Here is a 21,468-nt window from a genome sequence, read left to right on the forward strand (position 1 = left end):
ACAGAGTTAGTCATTGTTCACTCCTTTCTTGTGTGCCCAGGTGCCTAGTGCCACTCCCAATGCCCAGAACCAGACACTGTGTACAGAACTATCACATTCCTCAGGGCACCTCTGATGGAACAATGAGACAATTACAAGCAGGTTCCACCTGTAACAGCCTTCTTTATTTCCCTTCTTTTTTTTTTTTTTTTTTGAGAGAGAGAGAGAGAGAGAGAGAGAGAGAGAGAAAGAGAGAGAGAGAGAGAGAGAGAGAGAGAGAGAGAGAGAGAGAGAGAGAGAGAGAGAGAGAATTTTAATTATTTATTTTTTAGTTTACGGCGGACACAATATCTTTGTTTGTATGTGGTGCTGAGGATCGAACCCGGGCCGCATGCCTGCCAGGCAAGCGTGCTACCACTTGAGCCACATCCCCAGCCCACATCCCCAGCCCTTTATTTCCCTTCTTAAAGCAAAAATGTTTAATTGCTAAATCTGAAATATAAACCCAGGAAGGAAAGACACCTTGAATGTCAAAGGCAAAATATACTCTCATGTGCAGTTCCATTTCCTCTCCTCCAGATCACTTGCAATGTAACACTTCACTCTAAAGTAGCAATTTTGCTAGGATTTAAGGAATTGTCAGTGGAGGAAAGAAATGAAGAATCATAGTTAATGGAGTATGGTCTGAGAGGCGCTGATGTACCTAAAACTGGTCTAAAAATTCAAGCATTTCCCTTTTTTTTTCAAGCAAATGAGGAAAGCCCATATACTTTCATTTTAACCCACAAGAAGGGTATGAAGTGGTTAAGGATTCAAGGTATTCATAAATAAAATCGGTAAGCTTCTAGAGTTTACTGAGGACACTGCACAGTCTGAGAAAGCTGGCTCCCATCAGTGCAGCACACAGATTATCAATGCATCCAGCAGTTTCGGGGAGGACAGCAGATTTTGTGTGGAATGTACATTATCAGTGTTCTTTCTGATTAATCTTGGTTATCAATTCTTGATTTCAAATCAGCTAATATACATTGATAAATAATAAACCATCATTTATAGTGACTGTCATTTACACTATTACTTAGTTAACCCTGTCATATATGGTGATAGATATTTTCATCAACATATCTGGCTTATTATTATCTTACAGTTTGTCCTACTACAATATAAAAACAAGCCATCTTCACTCCTGTACTGAGGTAGATGTCTACACAAGACCTCAAACAGTCTTTCAGCAAAAAAACTCTTCCTTCCTTATGGATGATATCCTGCAGTTGTACTACTGAATTTGTGTCTATAAATCTGTGCTTTTTGAATAACTTGCTTAGTAATATCAAATACAATACTAGGTCATCATTACAATTTCTTAGCATTGTAGTGTAAAATCAATGTTTAAGTTGATTCTTGTTAAGTTTATATATATATATATATATATATATATATATATATATATATATATTAAAGAAAACATGCAAATAACAATGGCTTCATTTTTTTACCCATTTATCTACATTTACCAGACTCTGTCCACCAATATCAATATTTTCTGCCTTTATCCTGTTACAGGGGACTTATTCCTCTTATCTAACTTGAAACTTTGTACCCTTTGACTAATGTCTCTGTTTACCCCATCTCTGTTACTCCCTAGTGAACTTTTAATGTCCATCTTCTCTCTTAACTACATTGCCCCCTTTGGAGATCTTACCAACTTTCAAGGCTTTTAATAACATCTATAACAGGTATTATGTCTCCCGTGAAATTTACACTTCAGATCCAAATGCTACTGGACATCTGGCAATTAGTAAGTTAAAACTAGACCTATTGGTTTTCCACTTCTGGCCCAAATATGTTGTCTTTTCACTTCAAATAAGACCACTCTAAGAGGTGCAATTAAACCTATAAGCAATCAAACAAAAACCTAAGATGCTTTTCTGTTTAGAAAGAACTCTAAAAACGTTGCCACTTTTTATATAACTGCTTCTCTGTATTGTAATGTGATAGATTAATGAGAAAATCTTTAGTGGTAGATGATTTTTCTAACATATCTTATTGTCTTAAACAGATCTGATTTATTTTTTCTAATATAAGAGAGGTTACATGATAAAAAGTGCTTATCAGTAGTACTTATCATTCTATGATTTTTTTATTTCACTTTTTAGAGTAAAATTTACCTTTAACATAAGATATGGCCCAGCAGGGCAGTGTGTATGGATTGGAGACAGGTGCCAGGCTTACATTTGGGGTTTGACACTTCTTAGCTGTGTTATCTTGGGCAAATCACTTACTCTTTCTGTGGCCCAGTTTCCACATTTGTAAAATGTTGAGAAATAATGACAATCACTTCATAGAACTGTTGTGAAGATTAAGGAGTTAACACATGAACAGAGTCCAGAAAACTGTTCTTGTCCTAGTTAATATATTTTAGCTATGATTCAGTATTTTAAATTTCATTTATCTTTAAAAACAAAGAGGAATTTATTCAGGAACTGAGTATTAATTAATGCTCATCAAATAATTTCATTACATTTTTTCCCTATAGTTTCTTTCTCCTTCTCTTATAGTCTTCCTCTGTGTTTAAATTAATTAGTCTAGCAGGGTGTTTTGATTCCTTGCTTATTATTTTTGGTTTGTCTATTACAGATTTTTGCTTTGTGGTTACCACAAGGCTTACAAAAACACCTTTTGATTATAACAAGCTATTCTGAAATGATAGCATCTTAACATGATCATAAATATAAGAACAAACAAACAACAAAGAACAAGAGAAAATGCTAATTGTAATAGAAGTCCCATAGAAGTCCCTGGAGCTGTTCCAGAAACTCCTTTCATGGGCTGGCCTGGGGGTTGTTAGGATTTGCCCAGTGTTAGTTGTCACTAGCCTGGCACTACTACCAGAACAAAGTCTTGTTTCTATTATCCTGTACTCCCCATAGTTAATGGGGTTTTGTATCATGGTAGGCTGCCCACAGTTGGGTAGTGAAGGCAATCCCTTGGCCATCTAGGCTGATGTTAAGCTGGGTCACACCTGAGTCTCACAGCTGCAAGAACCTGAAGAGTCTCAGGGGTGCAATAGGAACCAGGCCACAACAGGCAGTGATACCTGGTCTGTCCCACTGGGGCACCAGTCTCTGCCTGATACTGGGGCAGTTCTAGAGCCCTATCAGCAAGAACTGACCTGGTAATAGCTGTGCTGCCCCAAAGTTTGTGGAGAGGTGGTGGAAATAGTCCCTTGGTCACCAAAGATGATCCTAAACCAGGTTGTGCCTGAGTTTCAAAGCTGAAGTGGCCTCCATAGTCTTGGGAGGAGGGAGGGTGTGCCCAAGGCCTTCTCCAGGGCTGGAACTGACACAGCTGAAACTGGAATCTGTCCCACCAGTGCACAGTTCTCTCTGCCTGATGCTGGGGCAGGTCTAGAGGCTTTGCCTTTGAGCTTTGACTTGTACATAGGGTCTTCAGTTTCCAGCATACCTGGCATAGGAACTTCAAGACAAAACCCTGTGCTAATTTTCCTGCCTTTTACCCCAATGGATGGAGTCTTACTCCCTGCTCTGAGCTGAGGATGGCGACTGTCAGCCACCTGCCCTATGCAGATCCGGCAGCAAGGTTCTTGGGTATTAGCTTGACAGGAGGAGTCATGCGGCTTTGCCCAGCAGTAAGTTTCATGGTGGTAGGCCTGGAACTAGGTTTCAAGCTTAGTTTTCTCTCCTTCCCCTAAGTTGGAGGCTCTTCTCCCCATGTTGAGCTACTTGGAGTTGCCAAGCATCTCTTTCCTTCCTTGTTCTGTTATTCTAAAAGCAGGCACTGTGGCTTCACCTGATTTCCTCAGCTTTGTCAAGGTAGTTTGGCAGTTTGGTGTGTGAATAGCTGATCAACTTGGTGTGTTTGTGGAGAGACAATGACCAGAGGATCTTACTCAGCTGCCATCTTGCTCCATCTCTGATAAACAACCCTGTAATTCCATGTGCTTTAGGCAAATTCCCTACTCTTTAGAGGCAATGCTATAAATTCAATAAGGAAACACAAGATGAGACTCTAGTGAGTAGCCTACCTGTTTGTTACCTATTTGCTAGTAAATGTGTTAGTGGGGGATAAAAGGAGTCTACTTGTAAAAAAAAAAAAAAGTCATGTGTAGAATAGAATAGAGACATATTTTGTAAGGTCTACACAATTGCTAGAGTGGAATGAAAATTTGATTTTGCAGTTCCTGGCATCCAAAGAAAACAGAAAAATATGATAAGTTAGAATTTTAATAGTACCCATCAAGAAAAAAATGCCAGTAACTCAAGAGAATGAATACAGGTATTCACTACTGTATGCACACCTATAAATAGGTATGTACTACTGAATGCATTCACCCCCTAAGAAAACTAAGGTAAAGAGGAAAAGAAATCTGGTCTGTCCAGTTCTGAACCCCAAAGGGGTTCAGAACTGGACAGACCAAAACCTATGCTTTCAACTATTTCACTGTTCATTCAGGTGCACAAAGCACCCAATCTTCTTTATTTCTTTTGCTTTTCTTTTAAATAGTGCTATATTCTCACATGGTCAGAATATATTGAGACAGGTTTCTGTGTTTCTATTTCTACTCAGGCTCATGGCATATGGCCATAATGGCCTTTATCTTGATAAAGAGAGCAAAACCTGAAGAACTGGATGGTCTTTAAATACCCGGCTAGTCATCATCTCAGCTCTCTGGTGTCACCACAGGAGGAGACCACAGTGAAACTATACCAAGAAGATACCATGTTCACTTGAGCATCACTTCCTCTGTAAATTCTCAGTCCATTCTTCTCCCTTCCCTGTCCCCATAGCCAGTCACCTGATCCTGAATATTTCTGTAACATTCCTTTAGTCCACCATCACCTCCTTAGACCATCTCTTCCCTAGATCAATGTGATAACCTCCTAACTGGATTCAGAACAAATTAACAAAAGGTTAACCTTCTAAAGCTATTTCCATATAAGTCATATGCTTAAAAATCTATGAAAAGTTGGGTTGGGATTGTGACTCAGTGGTAGATCACTTACGTAGCATGAGTGAGGCACTGGGTTCAATTCTCAGTACCACATATAAATAAGTTAAAAAAAAACAATAAATAAAATGTCCATCAACAATAACAAAAAATTCTTTAAAAAATCTATGAAAAGCTATTTTAAAAAATAGTTGCATTCCAAAAACAATTATGTGAAAAGTGTTAATCTGCTATGATATTACAATCAGGGTTAAGTTTATGAAGCCAAGTTAATCCACATTTGTAACCTAATTAACAAATTCTATTAATGACTTACAAATCTATTTCTGAAATAAGTATTTTACCATAAAGAAATAATTAAGTTTTACAAGTACAAAACAGTAGTCAGTACTTCTTATTAAAAATGAGGAAATAAAAAGAGAGGCAAACATTATTTCAATATGGTTGGTTTTTTTTTTCACTGTTAGAGAGATTCAACATTACAACTCTATAAAAATTTTTATTGTAAACTTGGTTTTATCTATAAACCACTTTACTGAGTTTAAAATTACAACTGAAATAGCTATTAACTTGAACCTCTGGTTCTATTTTAATAGTACTGTACCTAGTATAATGTAGAAAAAATGGAAAAGTAACTTTCTACTTTTGTTATAGAAAGCTCAGGCATGATGATTGATCAACCAATCAATCAATCAATGAGTCAATCAACTATGAAAAGTACATTTAATGCCAGGGCTATGAGTGAACTCAAAAGTCTAGTTACTTTCTTCTGGTTCAGTCTCACTTCTCTTGACTTCAGCTGTCATTCAAGGAAAGCTAGGAAAACCAGACCCAGAAGAGCCCTTTCCTACTTGAGAAGTAAAGCACAAGGCTCCTTCTGCTGGGCTTACTCTCCTGCATGGTTCAGGCCTCTGCTCAATGGTTACACGCTCAGGGGCCTTACCCAGCCATCTTTAATAAAACGCTGCCCAAATCCCTCAATGCTCCCTGATTCATTTTCTTCATTCCCTTTATTACTCCCTGACATATTCATTTGTTGATGGCTGCCTCTGTTCACTAGAACCTCAGCTCTGCCAAAGCAAGGATTTTATTTTGCAAATCCTGTTTTCTAAGTACCTTGAAAACTGCTCATGCAGAAAAGGAGCTCAATGAATTGCTAAGTGTTGATTTAGTCAGTTAAACTCTAGGAAGACGGTCTTTTGGAAATACACAAATAGCACTGTTGTTATTAATATCTGGCTCATTTTCAGCCCCTCTTTCCTGCAGGATAGGGAGGTGTGATGGACAGCCTCTGTCTACTAGCATGGTAACTGATGCTCTTCTCAGAAAAGCCAGAGGGGCAGCACATTTGCTTCTTTCACACCAACCCTGAGGACTGTCTGGATCACAATGTCACATGGTTCCACTGATGTTGCATTTGTTTCTCTGTTTAATATCTTTCTCCAGTGATAAAATAAGCTACAAGTATAAATTAAGTGCAGTTGTTTAAATAAAGCTATGGCAACTACTTTCATATTTCTTGTGGGGGCTGCCTTAACTAAAACAGACAACATAATAACCATGTTTTCCAACAAAATGCATTCCTCGGTAACCTGTCATCCTGCTCCAGCACTTAGGACACAGTGGGAAGTCATTAAAAAGATCATGAAGATGAACACTCTTATTTTACAAATGAGTTGCCAGGGGTGGAAACAGGCTCCACCACTCACACAGGGTTATGTGGATAGTTCAATTGGCAGATTCCCAGCCCAGGGCTTTTTCTCTCTCTGCATTTATACCAACCACAAAAGTTGTTTGTCAATGTATCTGAGTAATAAAATCTCATGCTACAGATTATTCTGCAAATTATTTTTTTGAAATCTCTAACTTCAAATACCTGTGCTGAATGAGAAGCATTATTGTACATTCATGATGATTACTTATTACAAATCAGAACATTAAATGCAGCAGTATATAGAAATATCCATGGTCCTTATATGATAATGAAATAGGCAAAAGCAATGGCATATTAAATAAAGGAAAGGTATTAAGATGTGCTTGAAATTTGAGAGGGAAAATTGAGACAACTTGCAAGAGGGTCTGAACAAAGTAAGGATGTGATAATAAGTTTATTGTCAGAATGTAAACATGTATTAATGCAACAAATATGAACTCAATGCTCCATTTCAACATGGTTAGTGTAAACAGAAGCCAATTTATGATAAAACTGATGGAGGTTAAGCTTCTTGGGGCTTACTTGTATGAGCACTTTCCAAGGCCCTGGGGATATTCTAGCAATGTATTCGCCTGATCATGTTTTATAATAGGTGCAGTTGGTTAAGGTACTGGCTCTGCTCCCTCATGCCTTTCCCTTCACATCAGGCAATACAGACATGGTCATGGCTGCTTTAGGGATTCAGCTAAGGAAAGGCTGAACTGGAGATCCATTTATTTTGGATTGATGTGACATGACTCTGTAGCTCACAGCATGGAAAGAGCTACTAGAAACTCCTACCACCCACCGTGCTGACGCACCCAGTGTCATGACTCAAAGACAATGACACACTGTTTAGTGAGTGACGTCAACTGAAAGAGCAGTTTAGTTAGTCACTACACAAGGAAAGCCAAAACACTCTGATTTTTAAATAAGACTGAAATTTTTCCAATTTGACAATGCTCCCAAAAATCTAAATTATATTATCAATGAGGAGTTGGATGGCAAAATATTAAACAAAGAAAATTAAACATAGAAAACAAATCACAAGTTTTCTATTCTTTCTGCAGAAAATATTCCAAAATTATTGTCATATGGAGAAACAGTTTAAGAATCTACAGAAGAAAAAATGTAAGAAAAAAAATTATAGGACATTTTAGGCCATTAATAAAGATGTTTTATTTCTTGATTTTGTGATGTTTATGCTATTTCCAAACTTTCTTAAAAATCTGTAAGTGAACTCAGGAGCTAGAGTAGTTCATTCACCCTGAAATTCTTCCTTGGTCTCTCTCTGCTTCCTGATCATCTTGTGAGCTGCTTCCCTCCACCACACTCTCCTACCATGATGTTCCGCCTCACCTTGAGCCTGAGGAATGGAGCCTGCTGTCTATGGATTGAGACCTCTGAAATTGTGAGCCCCCTAATCAACTTTTCCTCCTCTAAAATTGTTCTGGTCAAATCTTTTAGTCACAGCAGCAAAAAAGCTGACTAAAACAGAGTGTTGGTGATGAACCTGAATAAAACCTGCACTGACCCTCATGAACCGCAGGGGCTCAACAAAAGCTGGAAAGGACCTATAACTCTCAGGACTGCTTCTAGATACTTCTGAGCACTGTTGGCTGGGAGAGTGTACTACAAAGCTCTAAGAGTTGATGCATTAGCAGGTGAAAAAGTAGCAATTATGTGTTAAACAACTGAAGACCAGTGTAGGTATGTCAAAAACCTATTCTGTGTATGAAACCTTATTTGCCATAATATATTTGTATGGAGAAGTTTGCAAATTCCTCCTAGAGGAGCTAGGAGTGTAGATGAGTGGTAGAGAACTCAACTAGCATGTATGAGGCCCTGGGTTCATATTGAACTCTGGAATTACATATTAGGGATTCTGAATCTGTATCCCTAATAGTCCCCTCTATTCCTTTTTACTTTTGGAGTAGAGGGAACTGTGGCGGCAGGAGGCGGGGGTGGAGGGGAGACAAATACCTCCTAGAACTAGGAAGTTTTCAAAATCTACAGACTTCTTTCTTAGGTGGTTGACATAAAAATAAATTACTTTAAAAATAGCTTGATTTGGTATAAAATCAAGCCCATTTTAAAATAGAAATATTAATAACTTCTGAACTTGAATTCCAGAATTCAAATAATTTACTTAATTCGCAGATTTCATAAAGGTAATATGGTGCATATGCCATAAATTATGCTGTACTCCCAGCAAATGTGGACAACTCCCTAATTAAGCACATCAATGTTTCCGTAGTGAAATGCATGAAGATCCATACAGGTGGTAGAAAAAAGGATTAATGTAGGTTTAACTCATTACAAGTTAGGTCTTGCTGTCAAATGAATTCACATCATGTCAGACTTTGCTATCACATAAGTTGAAAAAAAAAAGGCTTCTGGTTTTTCTGAGTTCTTTTGTACTCTGGAATTACATATTAGAGATTCTGAATCTGAATCCCTAATAGTCCCCTCTATTCCTTTTTACTTTTGGAGTAGAAGAATAAATCAATTGGTGTTTAGTCTCTTAAGGCCTGGGTATTTTATTTTTATTTTTTATTTTTTGGTTATGTCCCTTTCCAGTAATCCCAGGACTTTCCAAAGTAAATCAGAGCAGCACACAATAGAAGGAGCTATTGTCCTCTTGGGGACTGGTAGTGGTTGCTGTGAGTAGCCTCTTTCCCTAAAGTTCTGCCTTAAAAACAACCTGCTTCTCCAAATGAAGCACAAAGCCACAGGAGGAGGAGAGAAGTGATCTCACCGAATTGATAGATGGGGAAGAACACTGCCAGAAATCATGCCTCCAGATAGCATAACGGGGCCCATAAATACCACAGGCTCAAGGAGTGTCTGCACAGAAGCCTGTGGAGGATTCTTGTAGCAGGAGTGCTCTTGCTGCCATCACTCAACCCTCAGACCTTAGAGACTAGCAGGTCTAGGAGCTGCATGTAAACAGCAGCATTTGATATAGAAACATCATAAAGTTTTAGAATGGATGCAATCTGGTTGTTCACAACTCCTTGCTATGACTGGAGCAAATCTTAGCAAGATCAACACACCCCTTCATCTTTTCAAGATAGATAAATGTAGGACAAGACCATTAACCCAAGGTTATAGTGAGTAGAATGCAAAAGAGATGGAAAGAGAACTTAGTGGGGGTGGGGTGGAGTGGAGTTAGAAAACTAAACACTAGGGCTGGGAATGTGCTCAGTGGCAGAGCATCCGGGTTCTATCCCAGTTCTGAAAGAATAAATACATAAATAGCTAAACACTATCACTCCCAGGAGATTTTACACATTACTCTAAGTTAGGGTGAAAAATATATATACTGTGATGAGCAACACAAAGATAATAGCATAACAAGCAGTTCCTGAAATGTTTTTTGTTTGTTTGTTTTTGTTTTGTTTTGTTTTGTTTTTGCTAAGGATGATTTGATTTTTGTGGCCAATACTATTCTCTAGGGAGAACTAGGAGAGGCTACTCTCACTATATCCCCAAATCATCAAGGAACACAGTAAAAGATTATTTGCAATTTTACAATTCTTCAAAAAAATTCTGCCCCAGTCAAGACCATTATTATCCAGAGGATCAATATTTTGATAATTTCTATCAATGTCTGCTCAAATATTTCACTGGAAGCAGTTGTACATATTTATTTTTCCTATAATAACAACAATGTAGAACCATGATTATATAACACTTAGATTTTTATTTCCTTCTTTACTGAGTCTGCCAGGAAAATCCTAAAACCATTAGTTCACTTGGAATATGGCATCAAATCAGTCTATTGTAAATAAAGTAACATCTTGAACATATGGGAAGTTTAGAAGTATGAACTAATGAAGATAACCTAAAATATGACTTCCAGTTTTAAGCATACAATGCTGAAATTTCCAAGATAGTTGGTTTAATAACAATTCTTAGTTTTCAAGTTTATTTTATTCTTTTCATACTATACAAAATCTATACTATTTAAATTTTATGTATTCATGCAGATTGTTTTATAATGTAGCTTATCTCCATCAATTTCCATTAGTTCATAAATTATATAAAAATGTAATTTGGTTTGTTCTCTAGTAGTGATCTATCTTCTTGCCTTAACACTGTTCAAAGCAAAATACTTTTATTACTTTTATCTTACTGTGTGTCAATCATCTACAGAGTACTTTAGAGTTCAAGGCAAAGGGAAAAAAAATCTACCTGGAAAGATGAGAACTTGGTCCTAAATAGGCTATTTTACCATTTCTCAAATCATGGGTAAAATAAATGCATGAAGAATAGCTACATATGAAAAGCTGTTCTTGGCTGGGCCAACAGTCTCTCCCAGCTCCTGGGAGGCATGACCTTGGCTGCTGTTCCCTGTGCCTGATGGGGCGTACACAACCTACCATGCTTGGTGGCTTCTGGCTGTCCTGCAATATAGATTTGATCTGGTGTGTGGTGCCTTGGTTACATTCAGGGGCCTTGGCTAAAGGGGCAGCAGTTTGATTCATGGGTAAAAAGCCAGGCAGGAAAAAAAAAATGGTTACTGTATCAGATAATGCTTTGTGGCAGCCCAGGCAGGAAGTGTCCTGGGGCTTCTCAGTCCCCAATGACATGAATGGGAATTGTGACCAAAAACAGCCTACAGATATTACTTTAATTAAAAACTGTTCCATTCTACACTTGAGGAAATCTTCAAATTTCTCTTGGACCTGTCAAGAACAAACAAATTCAATTTTGGTAAAGTATGATCACTAAAGTTGAGATAAATCATTATTTTATTAATATAAATTATTAATTTAGAGAAATAATAGGTCCAAAATCTTTGGTCATTCCAAATTAGCAATTAGACAACCATTTAAATTTGGACATCTAGAGTTATGTCTGTATCTCTGTCTTGCTTACTAAAAATGCCCCTGGGGGAATTTAGCATGTTTGCAACTGAGGAAGCATTTTTGAAGGACAGTGTTGTAAGAGGGGCTGTTATGTGGAAGAAAAGTTTCCATTTTAGGTTATCTACTTATAAACTGACATGAAGGAGAAGAGAGGTCAAGTAAAGTAGAATAAAATGAATGTGTCCTCAAAAAAAATTCTGTATTGGTACTAAAAACATGCTTTCTTTAAACTTGAAAGAACTCTTTTATAAACTGTAGAACAGGCAGGTTTTGAAAGCAACTGTTCTTCACCTTCTGTTTTATATTGGTTTATTTTAAAAATGAAGCTACTAAAGAGCAATATTTCTGTTTTGACTGACTTTATTAGCAAAGAGGCTATTCGATTTGCAAACCCCTTCTCTGCAGAAATGTAACACTGTGTGATTTACTGTACTTAACATTTTTGTCCCCTTAGTCACTTTTCTGGCTGAAATGCTCAAACCTCATTAGGGGACGACTTCCCGTTTACGACAGATGGACAATGACCACAGGATATAAAATGAACAGCTGTCCTCCTCCTCTTTGTGCCTTTCTTTCCTCCACTCCTAACCCCGTTCCCTCACTTCCAAAATATTTGTATTTCTTCACTGCCATTATTACTCCTATCACAAGGAAGAGAGAAATCAATTCTCTTCCAATTTACGGAATGCCAAGTCATCTTCCAACAACTTTGAGGTGCCCACTCTTTGCAAGCTGCTTTCTAGAGCCATGTTGGGGAAAACAGGGAAGAAAAATGTAGAGTGTGTCAGGTTTTGCCAAGTTGCCTGCCAGGCAGGCCTCCGTTTCCCCAGGGTCCACAAAACCTAAGCCTGAGTGCTCAAGCCTGCCCCAGTTTTTAGAATGCCTAATCCCCACTCAGGCAGCAAGTGTTAAGCACCTTGTCTGCTCCACCCAAGCTCTACCATCCTTGCTGCCCTCTGGCTCTGAACAAGTCTCCATTTCTTAGAATGACCCTTGCCCAATTCTTCCTGCAGGGTGCCATCCCCCAAACCTTCACTCTGTGTGGACCTTCTTGGGATGGTACCATGCCTGCTCTTGTCAGACTCCCTCCTAAATGACAAAGCCCTGCCTCTGGACCTCCCTCTTATCTGGACTTCCAATAAGCTGTGCCTTGTCCTGTATGCTCTGCATCCCTTAATTATCATCGAGGTTTACTGCCTTACTTGTTTTCTTCTCACACATAGACTCCCCCACTTATTTGATAATGTATTTTCCCAAGTTTTATTTTGTTTTTAATTGACACATAATAAATGTACATGTTTATGGAGTACACTTTGATACAATTATGCGTCATGCGATGATCCTCACAATAAATTTCTTTAAAGTTGGGGCATTGACTTTGGGTTTGCTTTCCATACAGGGAAAAGTGGATTGTTTTGTTATATATAATACACTTCCTAATACCATATTATATATAATACACTTCCTAAAGATCTGTGTGATGGAAAGGTCCCTGATTAATTAAAAAGAAAGTGGAAATCGCTTCTAGTGTTGCCCAAGGGTTTCATTCAGCATACTCCCTTGCCTCAATGGGTAAGTACTGAGCACCAGTGTGGAAGAGCACAGTAACCTATGAATTTAATTCAATTCGATTTATATTTACTTAGTTCTAATTGGGAGCAAAATTCTGCTCTACATACAAAGAGGGATGCATGTACATCCTTTAGCCTTCAAAGAATATATAAGCTATAAAGGGTGAATGTGGATGCATGGAAATGGCCAACACATAAATCAAAGCAGAATGAAGTAGGTGTCCTAAAATAGATTCAGAGGCGGTGAGGGTTTAGAGACATCAGGCTGGGGCAATGAGATGAGTTTTCATGAAGGAGTGGCATTAGAGAGACAATTTGGTCTACACTGATGATTGATTTTTTTCTCAATCTGTATTTCATTGCTGTATCCCTTCTTCTAGAACAGCCCCTAATAAATCCTAGCAGAAAATATTTATGAACAGACTACTGATATTTATTTTTTAAGTATCATCAGGTGAGCCACAAATTGAATATTTCAAGAGAAAGGGAGTAAATCTACTTTCAAACTGTCCACACAACGACTTTCAAATTATCAGTTCAAATAATTTGAAAGCACTTAACAATTAATTTAAAACAATTTTCCAGAACCTATGCTTAGTAGAATTTTATAGCATTTCAGAAAATTCCCTTTTATTACTTTAAATGAGATTTGATTCTTTGGGGTAAAGTGGATTTGAAAAATATATATATTTCAAATCCACAATATTTGTGTGTGTGTGTGTGTGTGTGTGTGTATATATATATATATTTTTCTTTTTTTCATTTAAATTCATCTTTTAAAACATATATTCCATAGGAAGTATTAGGTCAACCCTGGTCTGAAGAGGCAGGATACACTAAATTATAATAATTTTCACATCTCTCTCTCTCTCTCTCTCTTTTTTTTTTTTTTTTTGTGGTGCTGGGGATTGAACCCAGGGCCTAGTGTATGCAAGGCAAGCACTCTACTAACTGAGCTATAGCCCCAGCCCCATAATCTATCTACTTACTAAATTTAGATGACAGGAATTCCACATATAACTATTTCAGATTTTTTCCTATGTTAATATACATCTTTGAAGATCTAAAAATCAACTCTTACATCTTATTTTAATATATTTTATATCTAAGACTCTTATACTCAAATAAGAAGTGTATTTAACCTCATAAAGCATAGACATTAATTTGGTCATTAACATTTTCTGAACTTCTGTTTTTTATTTATATTTGTTTCAAGCTCATGCCACCAGAGATTTTGTTAATCTGATATAGGTTCCATGTTTCAGAAGAGGTTTTACTATTTCATAATAAATTCCCGAAGGTCTTATTTACCAAGGAGAGTGACTCTTGGAAAAAATGAGAATCTAATTTGAAATATACTTCAATAAGTTCTCAGAGGAAATGAACAATAATTCATACTGCAGTGTTCAAGGCTTGATTTCTCCTCCTCCTGAATTACCTGCTCTAAAAGAATTGAGAGAGCTTCTTTACCAAATCAAGTTCTGAGTAATTAATATGTTTATGAATTAGGCTCAAAGGAAAAAGAAACTGTTTCTCTTATGTTGCATAAGGTATAAGAGTATAAAATCTCTTAAAAGTGGATTTTATTCCTTTTATCTATTTCAGAAAAAAAAAATCCAGGTCTTTCTTTTACACAAAAATCTTTCAATTTAGCTGAGACTACCTCTAAATATGTAATTTTCAAGTTTTAAGTTTTCAAATTATGCTCATACAAACTGAGTAAGCTCTCATTTATCTCAGAGTTTCTGTAGCACATACAGTATAGAAAGAGAACAATTCAGGCCTAAGAACACTTTTATATCTTAATGTATAAAGAGAAAGCATTTATGCTTTAACTCTCCTCTGTCTTAGAATGATAAAATCGAACAAAAAAGCAGTGAAACACACACACACACACACACACACACACACACACAACCCCCTCTCCCCACAAACACTCTCAACAAATCCTTAGGATATTTATAAGTAAAAGTGGTGGGCGGGGGGAGATACTATTTATACTAATTATAAACAAATAATAGATGCTGGTTATTTCAATAATTCCATATTGATGAACATATGGGCATGTATTTCTGTCTACCTGATTCACTAAAAATAGTTTATTGGTGATTCTCGGTTTCCTTCTGGGTCATCTTTTCCATTGTCTGGGGTCCTCAGATTGCCTCCCCATAGCTCACTTTTGTCATGAAATGTCTGTATCCTACCAATTTAGCACTTGGCTTCATAGCATTATGATACCACTGTAATGGTCACTTGTCACTCTGGAAAGAAATATTTATAGCATCTACTTGTTGTGAGTCCTTGGGTTGGGGACTGAGGATATCATGATGGACAAGTCAGATCTGCCTCCCAAGCCACACTATTTGCTCTTCATAGTGCCTGTTTTCAAATGTTTTCTCTTTATGAATTCTGTTATTGTGAAGAAAGAGTTGGCAAAAGCGAATAAGCATATTACTTGGAAAATTTTTGTGGAGTGACTTGAGGCAGATTTATATCCAAGAAGTAAGGAGCCCACTCTTAATATTGCAAATATTTTTTCTTAAGATTTAATTTTATTATATTTCTATACTGTTACAGACAAAAAGAGGGCCCTTTTGCAGACCTCTATCAAATAAGTTAAACAAAGAACAAAATCATACCATTTTAAACAAGTTAAATGAGTTAAAAGCCCCACTTAGCCCTCTTATTAAATACATTAAAAGTCCCAGCTGACACAGATTAGCTCCTTAAACCCAATTTAATGTGACATTGTTTATAGCCACAAGGGCCAGCCCTTCTGGTCTAACAGGCACTTCTGTTCTCCTTCAGTAAGCTGGTTGTGTTCACTCCATCTCCTCACCTGGAAAACCTTTCTGTTTTTTCAAGTGCTCAGGTTGTTGGCTTTCAGAGACATCTCTCACTAAGAAGCCTCCCTGAATTGTTCCACCCTGCAGGACCTGATTGGCGCCTGGAACCCTGAGATCAGCACATACTCCCACCCATTTATGACCATCTGGCCCTGTCCAGAGAGTCCATGCTCTGTGCATATCTGGTGCCTTCTACTACACCAGTGCTGTAAAAAGTAATATAAAAATACTATCCTCTCACTTTTTTTTTCTTACTATGGTTGAATTAGCTGAAGATAGTGCCAAATAAATTTTCAGTAAAATTCTATTAAATGAATTATTGCTACAAAGCACTATCAGCATTTCCGTTTGACCCCGAACCCTGCGTGGAAAAAAACAGAGTTTGGAGGCATCCATAAGATAATGGTTTGCAAGGGCATCTGCTCAAATTTTTCTTCTTATCCCAGAAGAAATCTAAAGGAAATGGGTAAATGCCCCTAAGGCTACAACCATAAATTCCACAAGTCAAATCTAATGATTCAAGGGAAGTTTGTAGCAAATCGATGTCTCAGCATAGAAATGGATACAATATCTTTCATTGGAATGGAAAAATGAAGAGTTCTTCTAAGAATACTTTAGGACACTTTTCAAGATGATTTAGCTATTGATAATCTGATAAATTTCAGCTTGCAAAAGTGGGTTTTCAGGATGCATTGACTTTAAAAATCACTTAAGATACTCTGTATGTTTGTTTACATTTATGTGTGTATTTCTGTATATATACATACATGCATAATATATATGTAATATATACACACATATATAATATATATATACTACATATATCTCTGTGTGCCTATATGTGTGTGTATATAAAGAATTGGGAGGTAACTGCTGCTAAACATTGGCATGATAGAGTTTATTAGAGATATCCCTTAATAATTCAAGCAATTTCTGTACACATATCTCTGAAGTACCTGGGTTTCTTTTCAATAATATTTGTCACGTAATTGAAAATAGTTACAAGAGCAATATAAAAATATTAACACAGTTTTTTCAAGTGTGGTTAAATATGCCTAATTATGAATATAAGTCATCACTGAGGTCATAAATAATGATGAATTCCCCTATAAATTACCTAATGTAACTTCTGAGTCATTGTACTGTACAGTGAACATTTAATAGATTAACTTCCTAAAGAAAGAGTGACACTGAAACTGATCATATTTAATCATGTTACTAATATAGATCTGGAGAATTCCAAAGCACACAAAGAAGTATAACTGTCAACATGTAGGGTTTTAAAAAAATAATCCATGTAGTTTTTGAGATAAGCATAAATGAAATGACTATGAAACTGTGGTTGCTATTTTGATATGTGGTAGTCATGGGCTCAAAAAGTGTAGGGTGAATATACACATTTATAACATCTCTAGAATTTATGGGCATGCTCCCTTATACCTTCTAACATGAGTGGAATGAGATCCACAAAACCATTTCTGGAGAGTTCTGCTTACTATAATGTATATTTTCACCACCTTACATCATATAAAATACAACTAATGGTTTGCTATTCCATTGTTGCTCTGTCACTCTAACCCTTTTTGGCTCTCAAGAATTTTTAGTCTCAAAATGCAGCAAGTAAATATCCCAATGAAATTTCTAAGCAATAATTTCTTTTCATTAAATATTTTGTTTCACTCTAAATAACACATTAAAATTTACTTTTGATCTTAAAACTGTTACCCCAAAAGAAAATTTGTAAATCTATTTTTAAGTTATAGATGGAGTGTTCTCTCTTTCATCTATCTATTTATCTATCTTCTTTGAATTCCTCAATTCTTCTCATCTTTGAATCCAAGATTCAAATTCATGCTTTAAATAATGCAAGCTGGCCTGGTGCGTTGCTGCTCTCTGGCCTGTGGGGAAATCAGGGCTTCTTGCTAGCATATGGGTCTAGTCCCAAGACCTTAGACTGGTGCTTTTCTGGCTTTGGAGTCTCAGGTACTAGCCCTGAATTCTCTAACTCCCTTTCCTGGCTCTTTTCATTAGCTCTTCTGTAATTGATATTGTAATTGGTGTGAATATAAGGTAAGGAAAAAAAATCTATGTCAAATTAGCAGTATATACACTTCACTGTTCACAAAAATAGACATTTTCCCCCTCTATAACAAAGATAATTTAATTGGTGTTGGATCTTTTCTCCCATGAATAAAGTGCAATTACTAATTGTGAGACATAGTTTAAAATGGATTCTCTCATATTCTTTCATTGCTTACATATATTATCTGAAATTAATGTTTATTGTCTAACAAAAAGAATAAATACAATATATATAAATTGGTATCCATTATTCAACTTATTTTTTTCTTAATAGCATCCTGAATTTAAACTATTTGTCCTGGTTAAGAGCCTCAAAGTTACCTGCCATGCTATCCTTCAAATATTGTTTTTGTCATTTAACTACTTTAAAAACTGAACTTTATTTTTTCCTAAAAAAGTATTACATGTTCATTACAGAAAAGTTAGGATATATTGTTAACAGGCCAAAGCATTTCTTTTCTTTCTTTCTTTCTTTTCCCCTGTGGACTTGGGGATTGAACCCAGGGCCTTGTGTGTGCTAGGCAAGCTCTCTACCATGGAGCTAGTAGATCACTCACTAATAGATCACAGAACTATTAGGAACTTCTTATAAAAACTCATAAAACTTTCTCATTGAAAACTAAAAATTTTTGTTTTGCTAACACTATTTTAGGACCACATAAAGATGTATGAATTGTCTGTAAATTTTTGAAGATAATATTATCAATGTGAGAAGAAAGTAACTGAAACTGTAATCAGACAGTTTCACACAATACCTGCACAAGCTAAAACAAGCACATTGATGATAAAGTGACAACTGCATGACCAGCAGAAAACTGTTCTTAGCTACAATCAACCGCAGTGAGTTTCTGGATGTAGAACCCTGACTTGCAATTTACAGTTGAAGGGTATTGAGGAAAATGTCCTTTCACTAGTGGTGCATCTCCAAACATACAGGAGTGAAGAGAGTGAGACTGGAGGACCCTGTCCCACGCATGGCTGCCAGACACCAGTAATTTTCACACTAAATGGAGAGGTCTGTAAAGCTAGGTCCCATCGAGAAGACAGGATCTTTCCCTAGAATATTCCCTTTGGAAATTTGTTTGAGATCTCCCTCTCTCTCTCTCTCTCTCTCTCTCTCTCTCTCTCTCTCTCTCTCTCTCACACACACACACACACACACACACACACACACACCCCTTTAAAAATCAAAATGGTATGGAATAGAAAAGACAACAAAACTACAAACACTTGAACCAAAGCCATCGTATTTTACTGAATGCTTTTGGTAGGAACTTTCAGCTCATATAAAAACACTTAAATATCACCAGATACAGTTGTTTTTTTTCATTATTTATGTCAAAATTAAGCATAATTATTTATGTCAAACATAAACCCTTAATTTATTCCTTTTTAGCCACCAATAATTATCTCTTCCACTACCAGTTAGTCAGAGCTCAGGCAACTGAACAGATTTCTATCTTAGTCTGAGAAAAACATAACTAGTGAGATAATTCTACTGTAATAAAATAACCCAATGTATTTAAAATCCATATGTAAATACTTTAAAGATGTTCCAGATTTTCAGCAGCATTTTTAATACCACTCAGCACTAGAGAGGACTGGAACAGAGTGTAACATTTAAAAATATTTAATTTCACTTTTAAATGTTTTAAATTATTTACTGCAAACTTAAGACTTATTCTTCTGCAAAGCCAAAAGAACTTGGCACTGCAATTCTGATTGTACACTGTGATTAAAACAAACATTTCCAAGTTAAATTGCTGTACATGTTAAAAACACTTACCAATGGAAAACTGGAGGACAGAAGCTGTAGTTGTATTTAGGCCTGTTGTAGTCTAGAAAGAGAAACACAAAAATGAGACATGAGAGAAAGAGAAGGGATAGGTGTTGGAAAGAAGAGGGAGGGGGAAAAGTACCATGGAGAAAGGTCGCACTTATCCAGGAGTTTGTTCATTTTTATCAATATGGTCTGAACACAGATATATTTCCTGTTCCTCTTGGTGGGGGAGAACTATGAGAACCTGATTTAGGCATGAAGAGTGAACTTCTCAGAGTGCTATTGAAACTCTTTTTAGGGCAATCTACCAGGTAATCTTGTGAGGGAATTAAATGAAGTCCTCTCTACTCACCCCATCACCTTTCCCATTCTACTACAGGTCTGGGACTCAGGGATTGCCATGAAAAGGCTACTAAAATAATTGGGAAGTAAATGAAGAGCAAATGAGTAGAATAAGATTATTTTGAAAAGTGAAGAGTACAACAGCTAAAGAATACAGGATTTCTCGGGGGATGCTGCAAATGCTCTAAATTGATTGAGACAATGGTTGCATAACTTGTTGAAAAAATTATAAGCCTTGAACTGGACACCCAAAGTTCATGAATCATGGAAATGGTGGATTATTTCTCTATAAAACTGTGTGTGTGTGTGTGTGTGTGTGTGTGTGTGTGTGTGTGAGAGAGAGAGAGAGAGAGAGAGAGAGAGAGAGAGAGAGAGAGAGAGAGAGACACTGAATTATGGGCCAAGAAATAGTGATCCAATACATTTCTGCTACATTTTCAAGAAGCTTGCTTAATTAGAGAAATGCAAATTAGAACTACACTGAGATTCACCTCACTTCAGTCAGAATGGCAATTATAAAGAACACAAGTAACAATAAATGTTGGTGAGGATGTGGGGAGAAAGAATGGGATCCTAATAAGAATGAGATCTTTTTTCCTGATATGCAGATGCTAACACACAATAAGGGGAGGGTGAGGAGGGAAAGAATTGAAGTCAGTTGGATTAGACAAAAGGGAAGGAAGGGAAGGGAGGGAGGAGGGGAATAGGAAGGGCAGTAGAATTAATCAGACATAACTTTCCTAGCCTTGTATTTGAATACATGACCAGGGTAACTTTGCATCATGAATAACTATAAGAATGGGATCCTAATTAGAATAAGTTATACTCCATGTATGTATAATGTACCAGAATACATTCTACTCTCATGTATAACTAAAAAGAACAACAACAACAACAAAGCTTGCTTTAACAGTTTTCCTTCTTCTAAAGCAGCACTCATGTAGTTTTATCTTTACATTCTTATTATTTTTTAGCATTTTAAAATTTGTTCTAATTAGTTATATATGACAGCAGAATGCATTTCAACTCATTGTACACAAATGGAACACAGCTTTTCATTTCTCTGGTTGTACATGATGTAGAGTTACACCATCGTGCAATTATACCCATACATAGGGTAATGATGTTGGTCTCATTCCACCATCTTTCCCACCCTCTTATGCTCTCCTCTTCCCTTGCTCCCCTCTGCCCAACCCAAAGTCCCTCCATTCTTCCCTTGCTCCCCCCCCATTATGAATCAGCATCTATTTATCAGAGAAAACATTTGACCTTTGCTTTTTTGGGGATTGGCTTACTTCACTTAGCATGATATTCTCCAGCTCCATCCATTTA

At 36.7% G+C, this 21,468-nt stretch overlaps 1 protein-coding gene across 2 annotated transcripts in view; it reads right to left on the reverse strand.

Moving 5' to 3' along the window:
* Positions 1-21,468, reverse strand: part of Reln (reelin) — a 453,190-nt gene that overhangs the window by 204,438 nt on the left and 227,284 nt on the right. For both annotated transcript variants that reach the window (XM_078040200.1, XM_078040199.1), the window contains exon 8: positions 19,801-19,852. In XM_078040200.1, coding sequence (XP_077896326.1) covers positions 19,801-19,852 — 52 coding nt within the window. The remainder of the gene's footprint in view (positions 1-19,800; positions 19,853-21,468) is intronic.

The sequence above is a fragment of the Ictidomys tridecemlineatus genome, chromosome 2 (assembly GCF_052094955.1).
Source record: "Ictidomys tridecemlineatus isolate mIctTri1 chromosome 2, mIctTri1.hap1, whole genome shotgun sequence".
Classification (NCBI taxonomy): Eukaryota; Metazoa; Chordata; class Mammalia; order Rodentia; family Sciuridae; genus Ictidomys; species Ictidomys tridecemlineatus.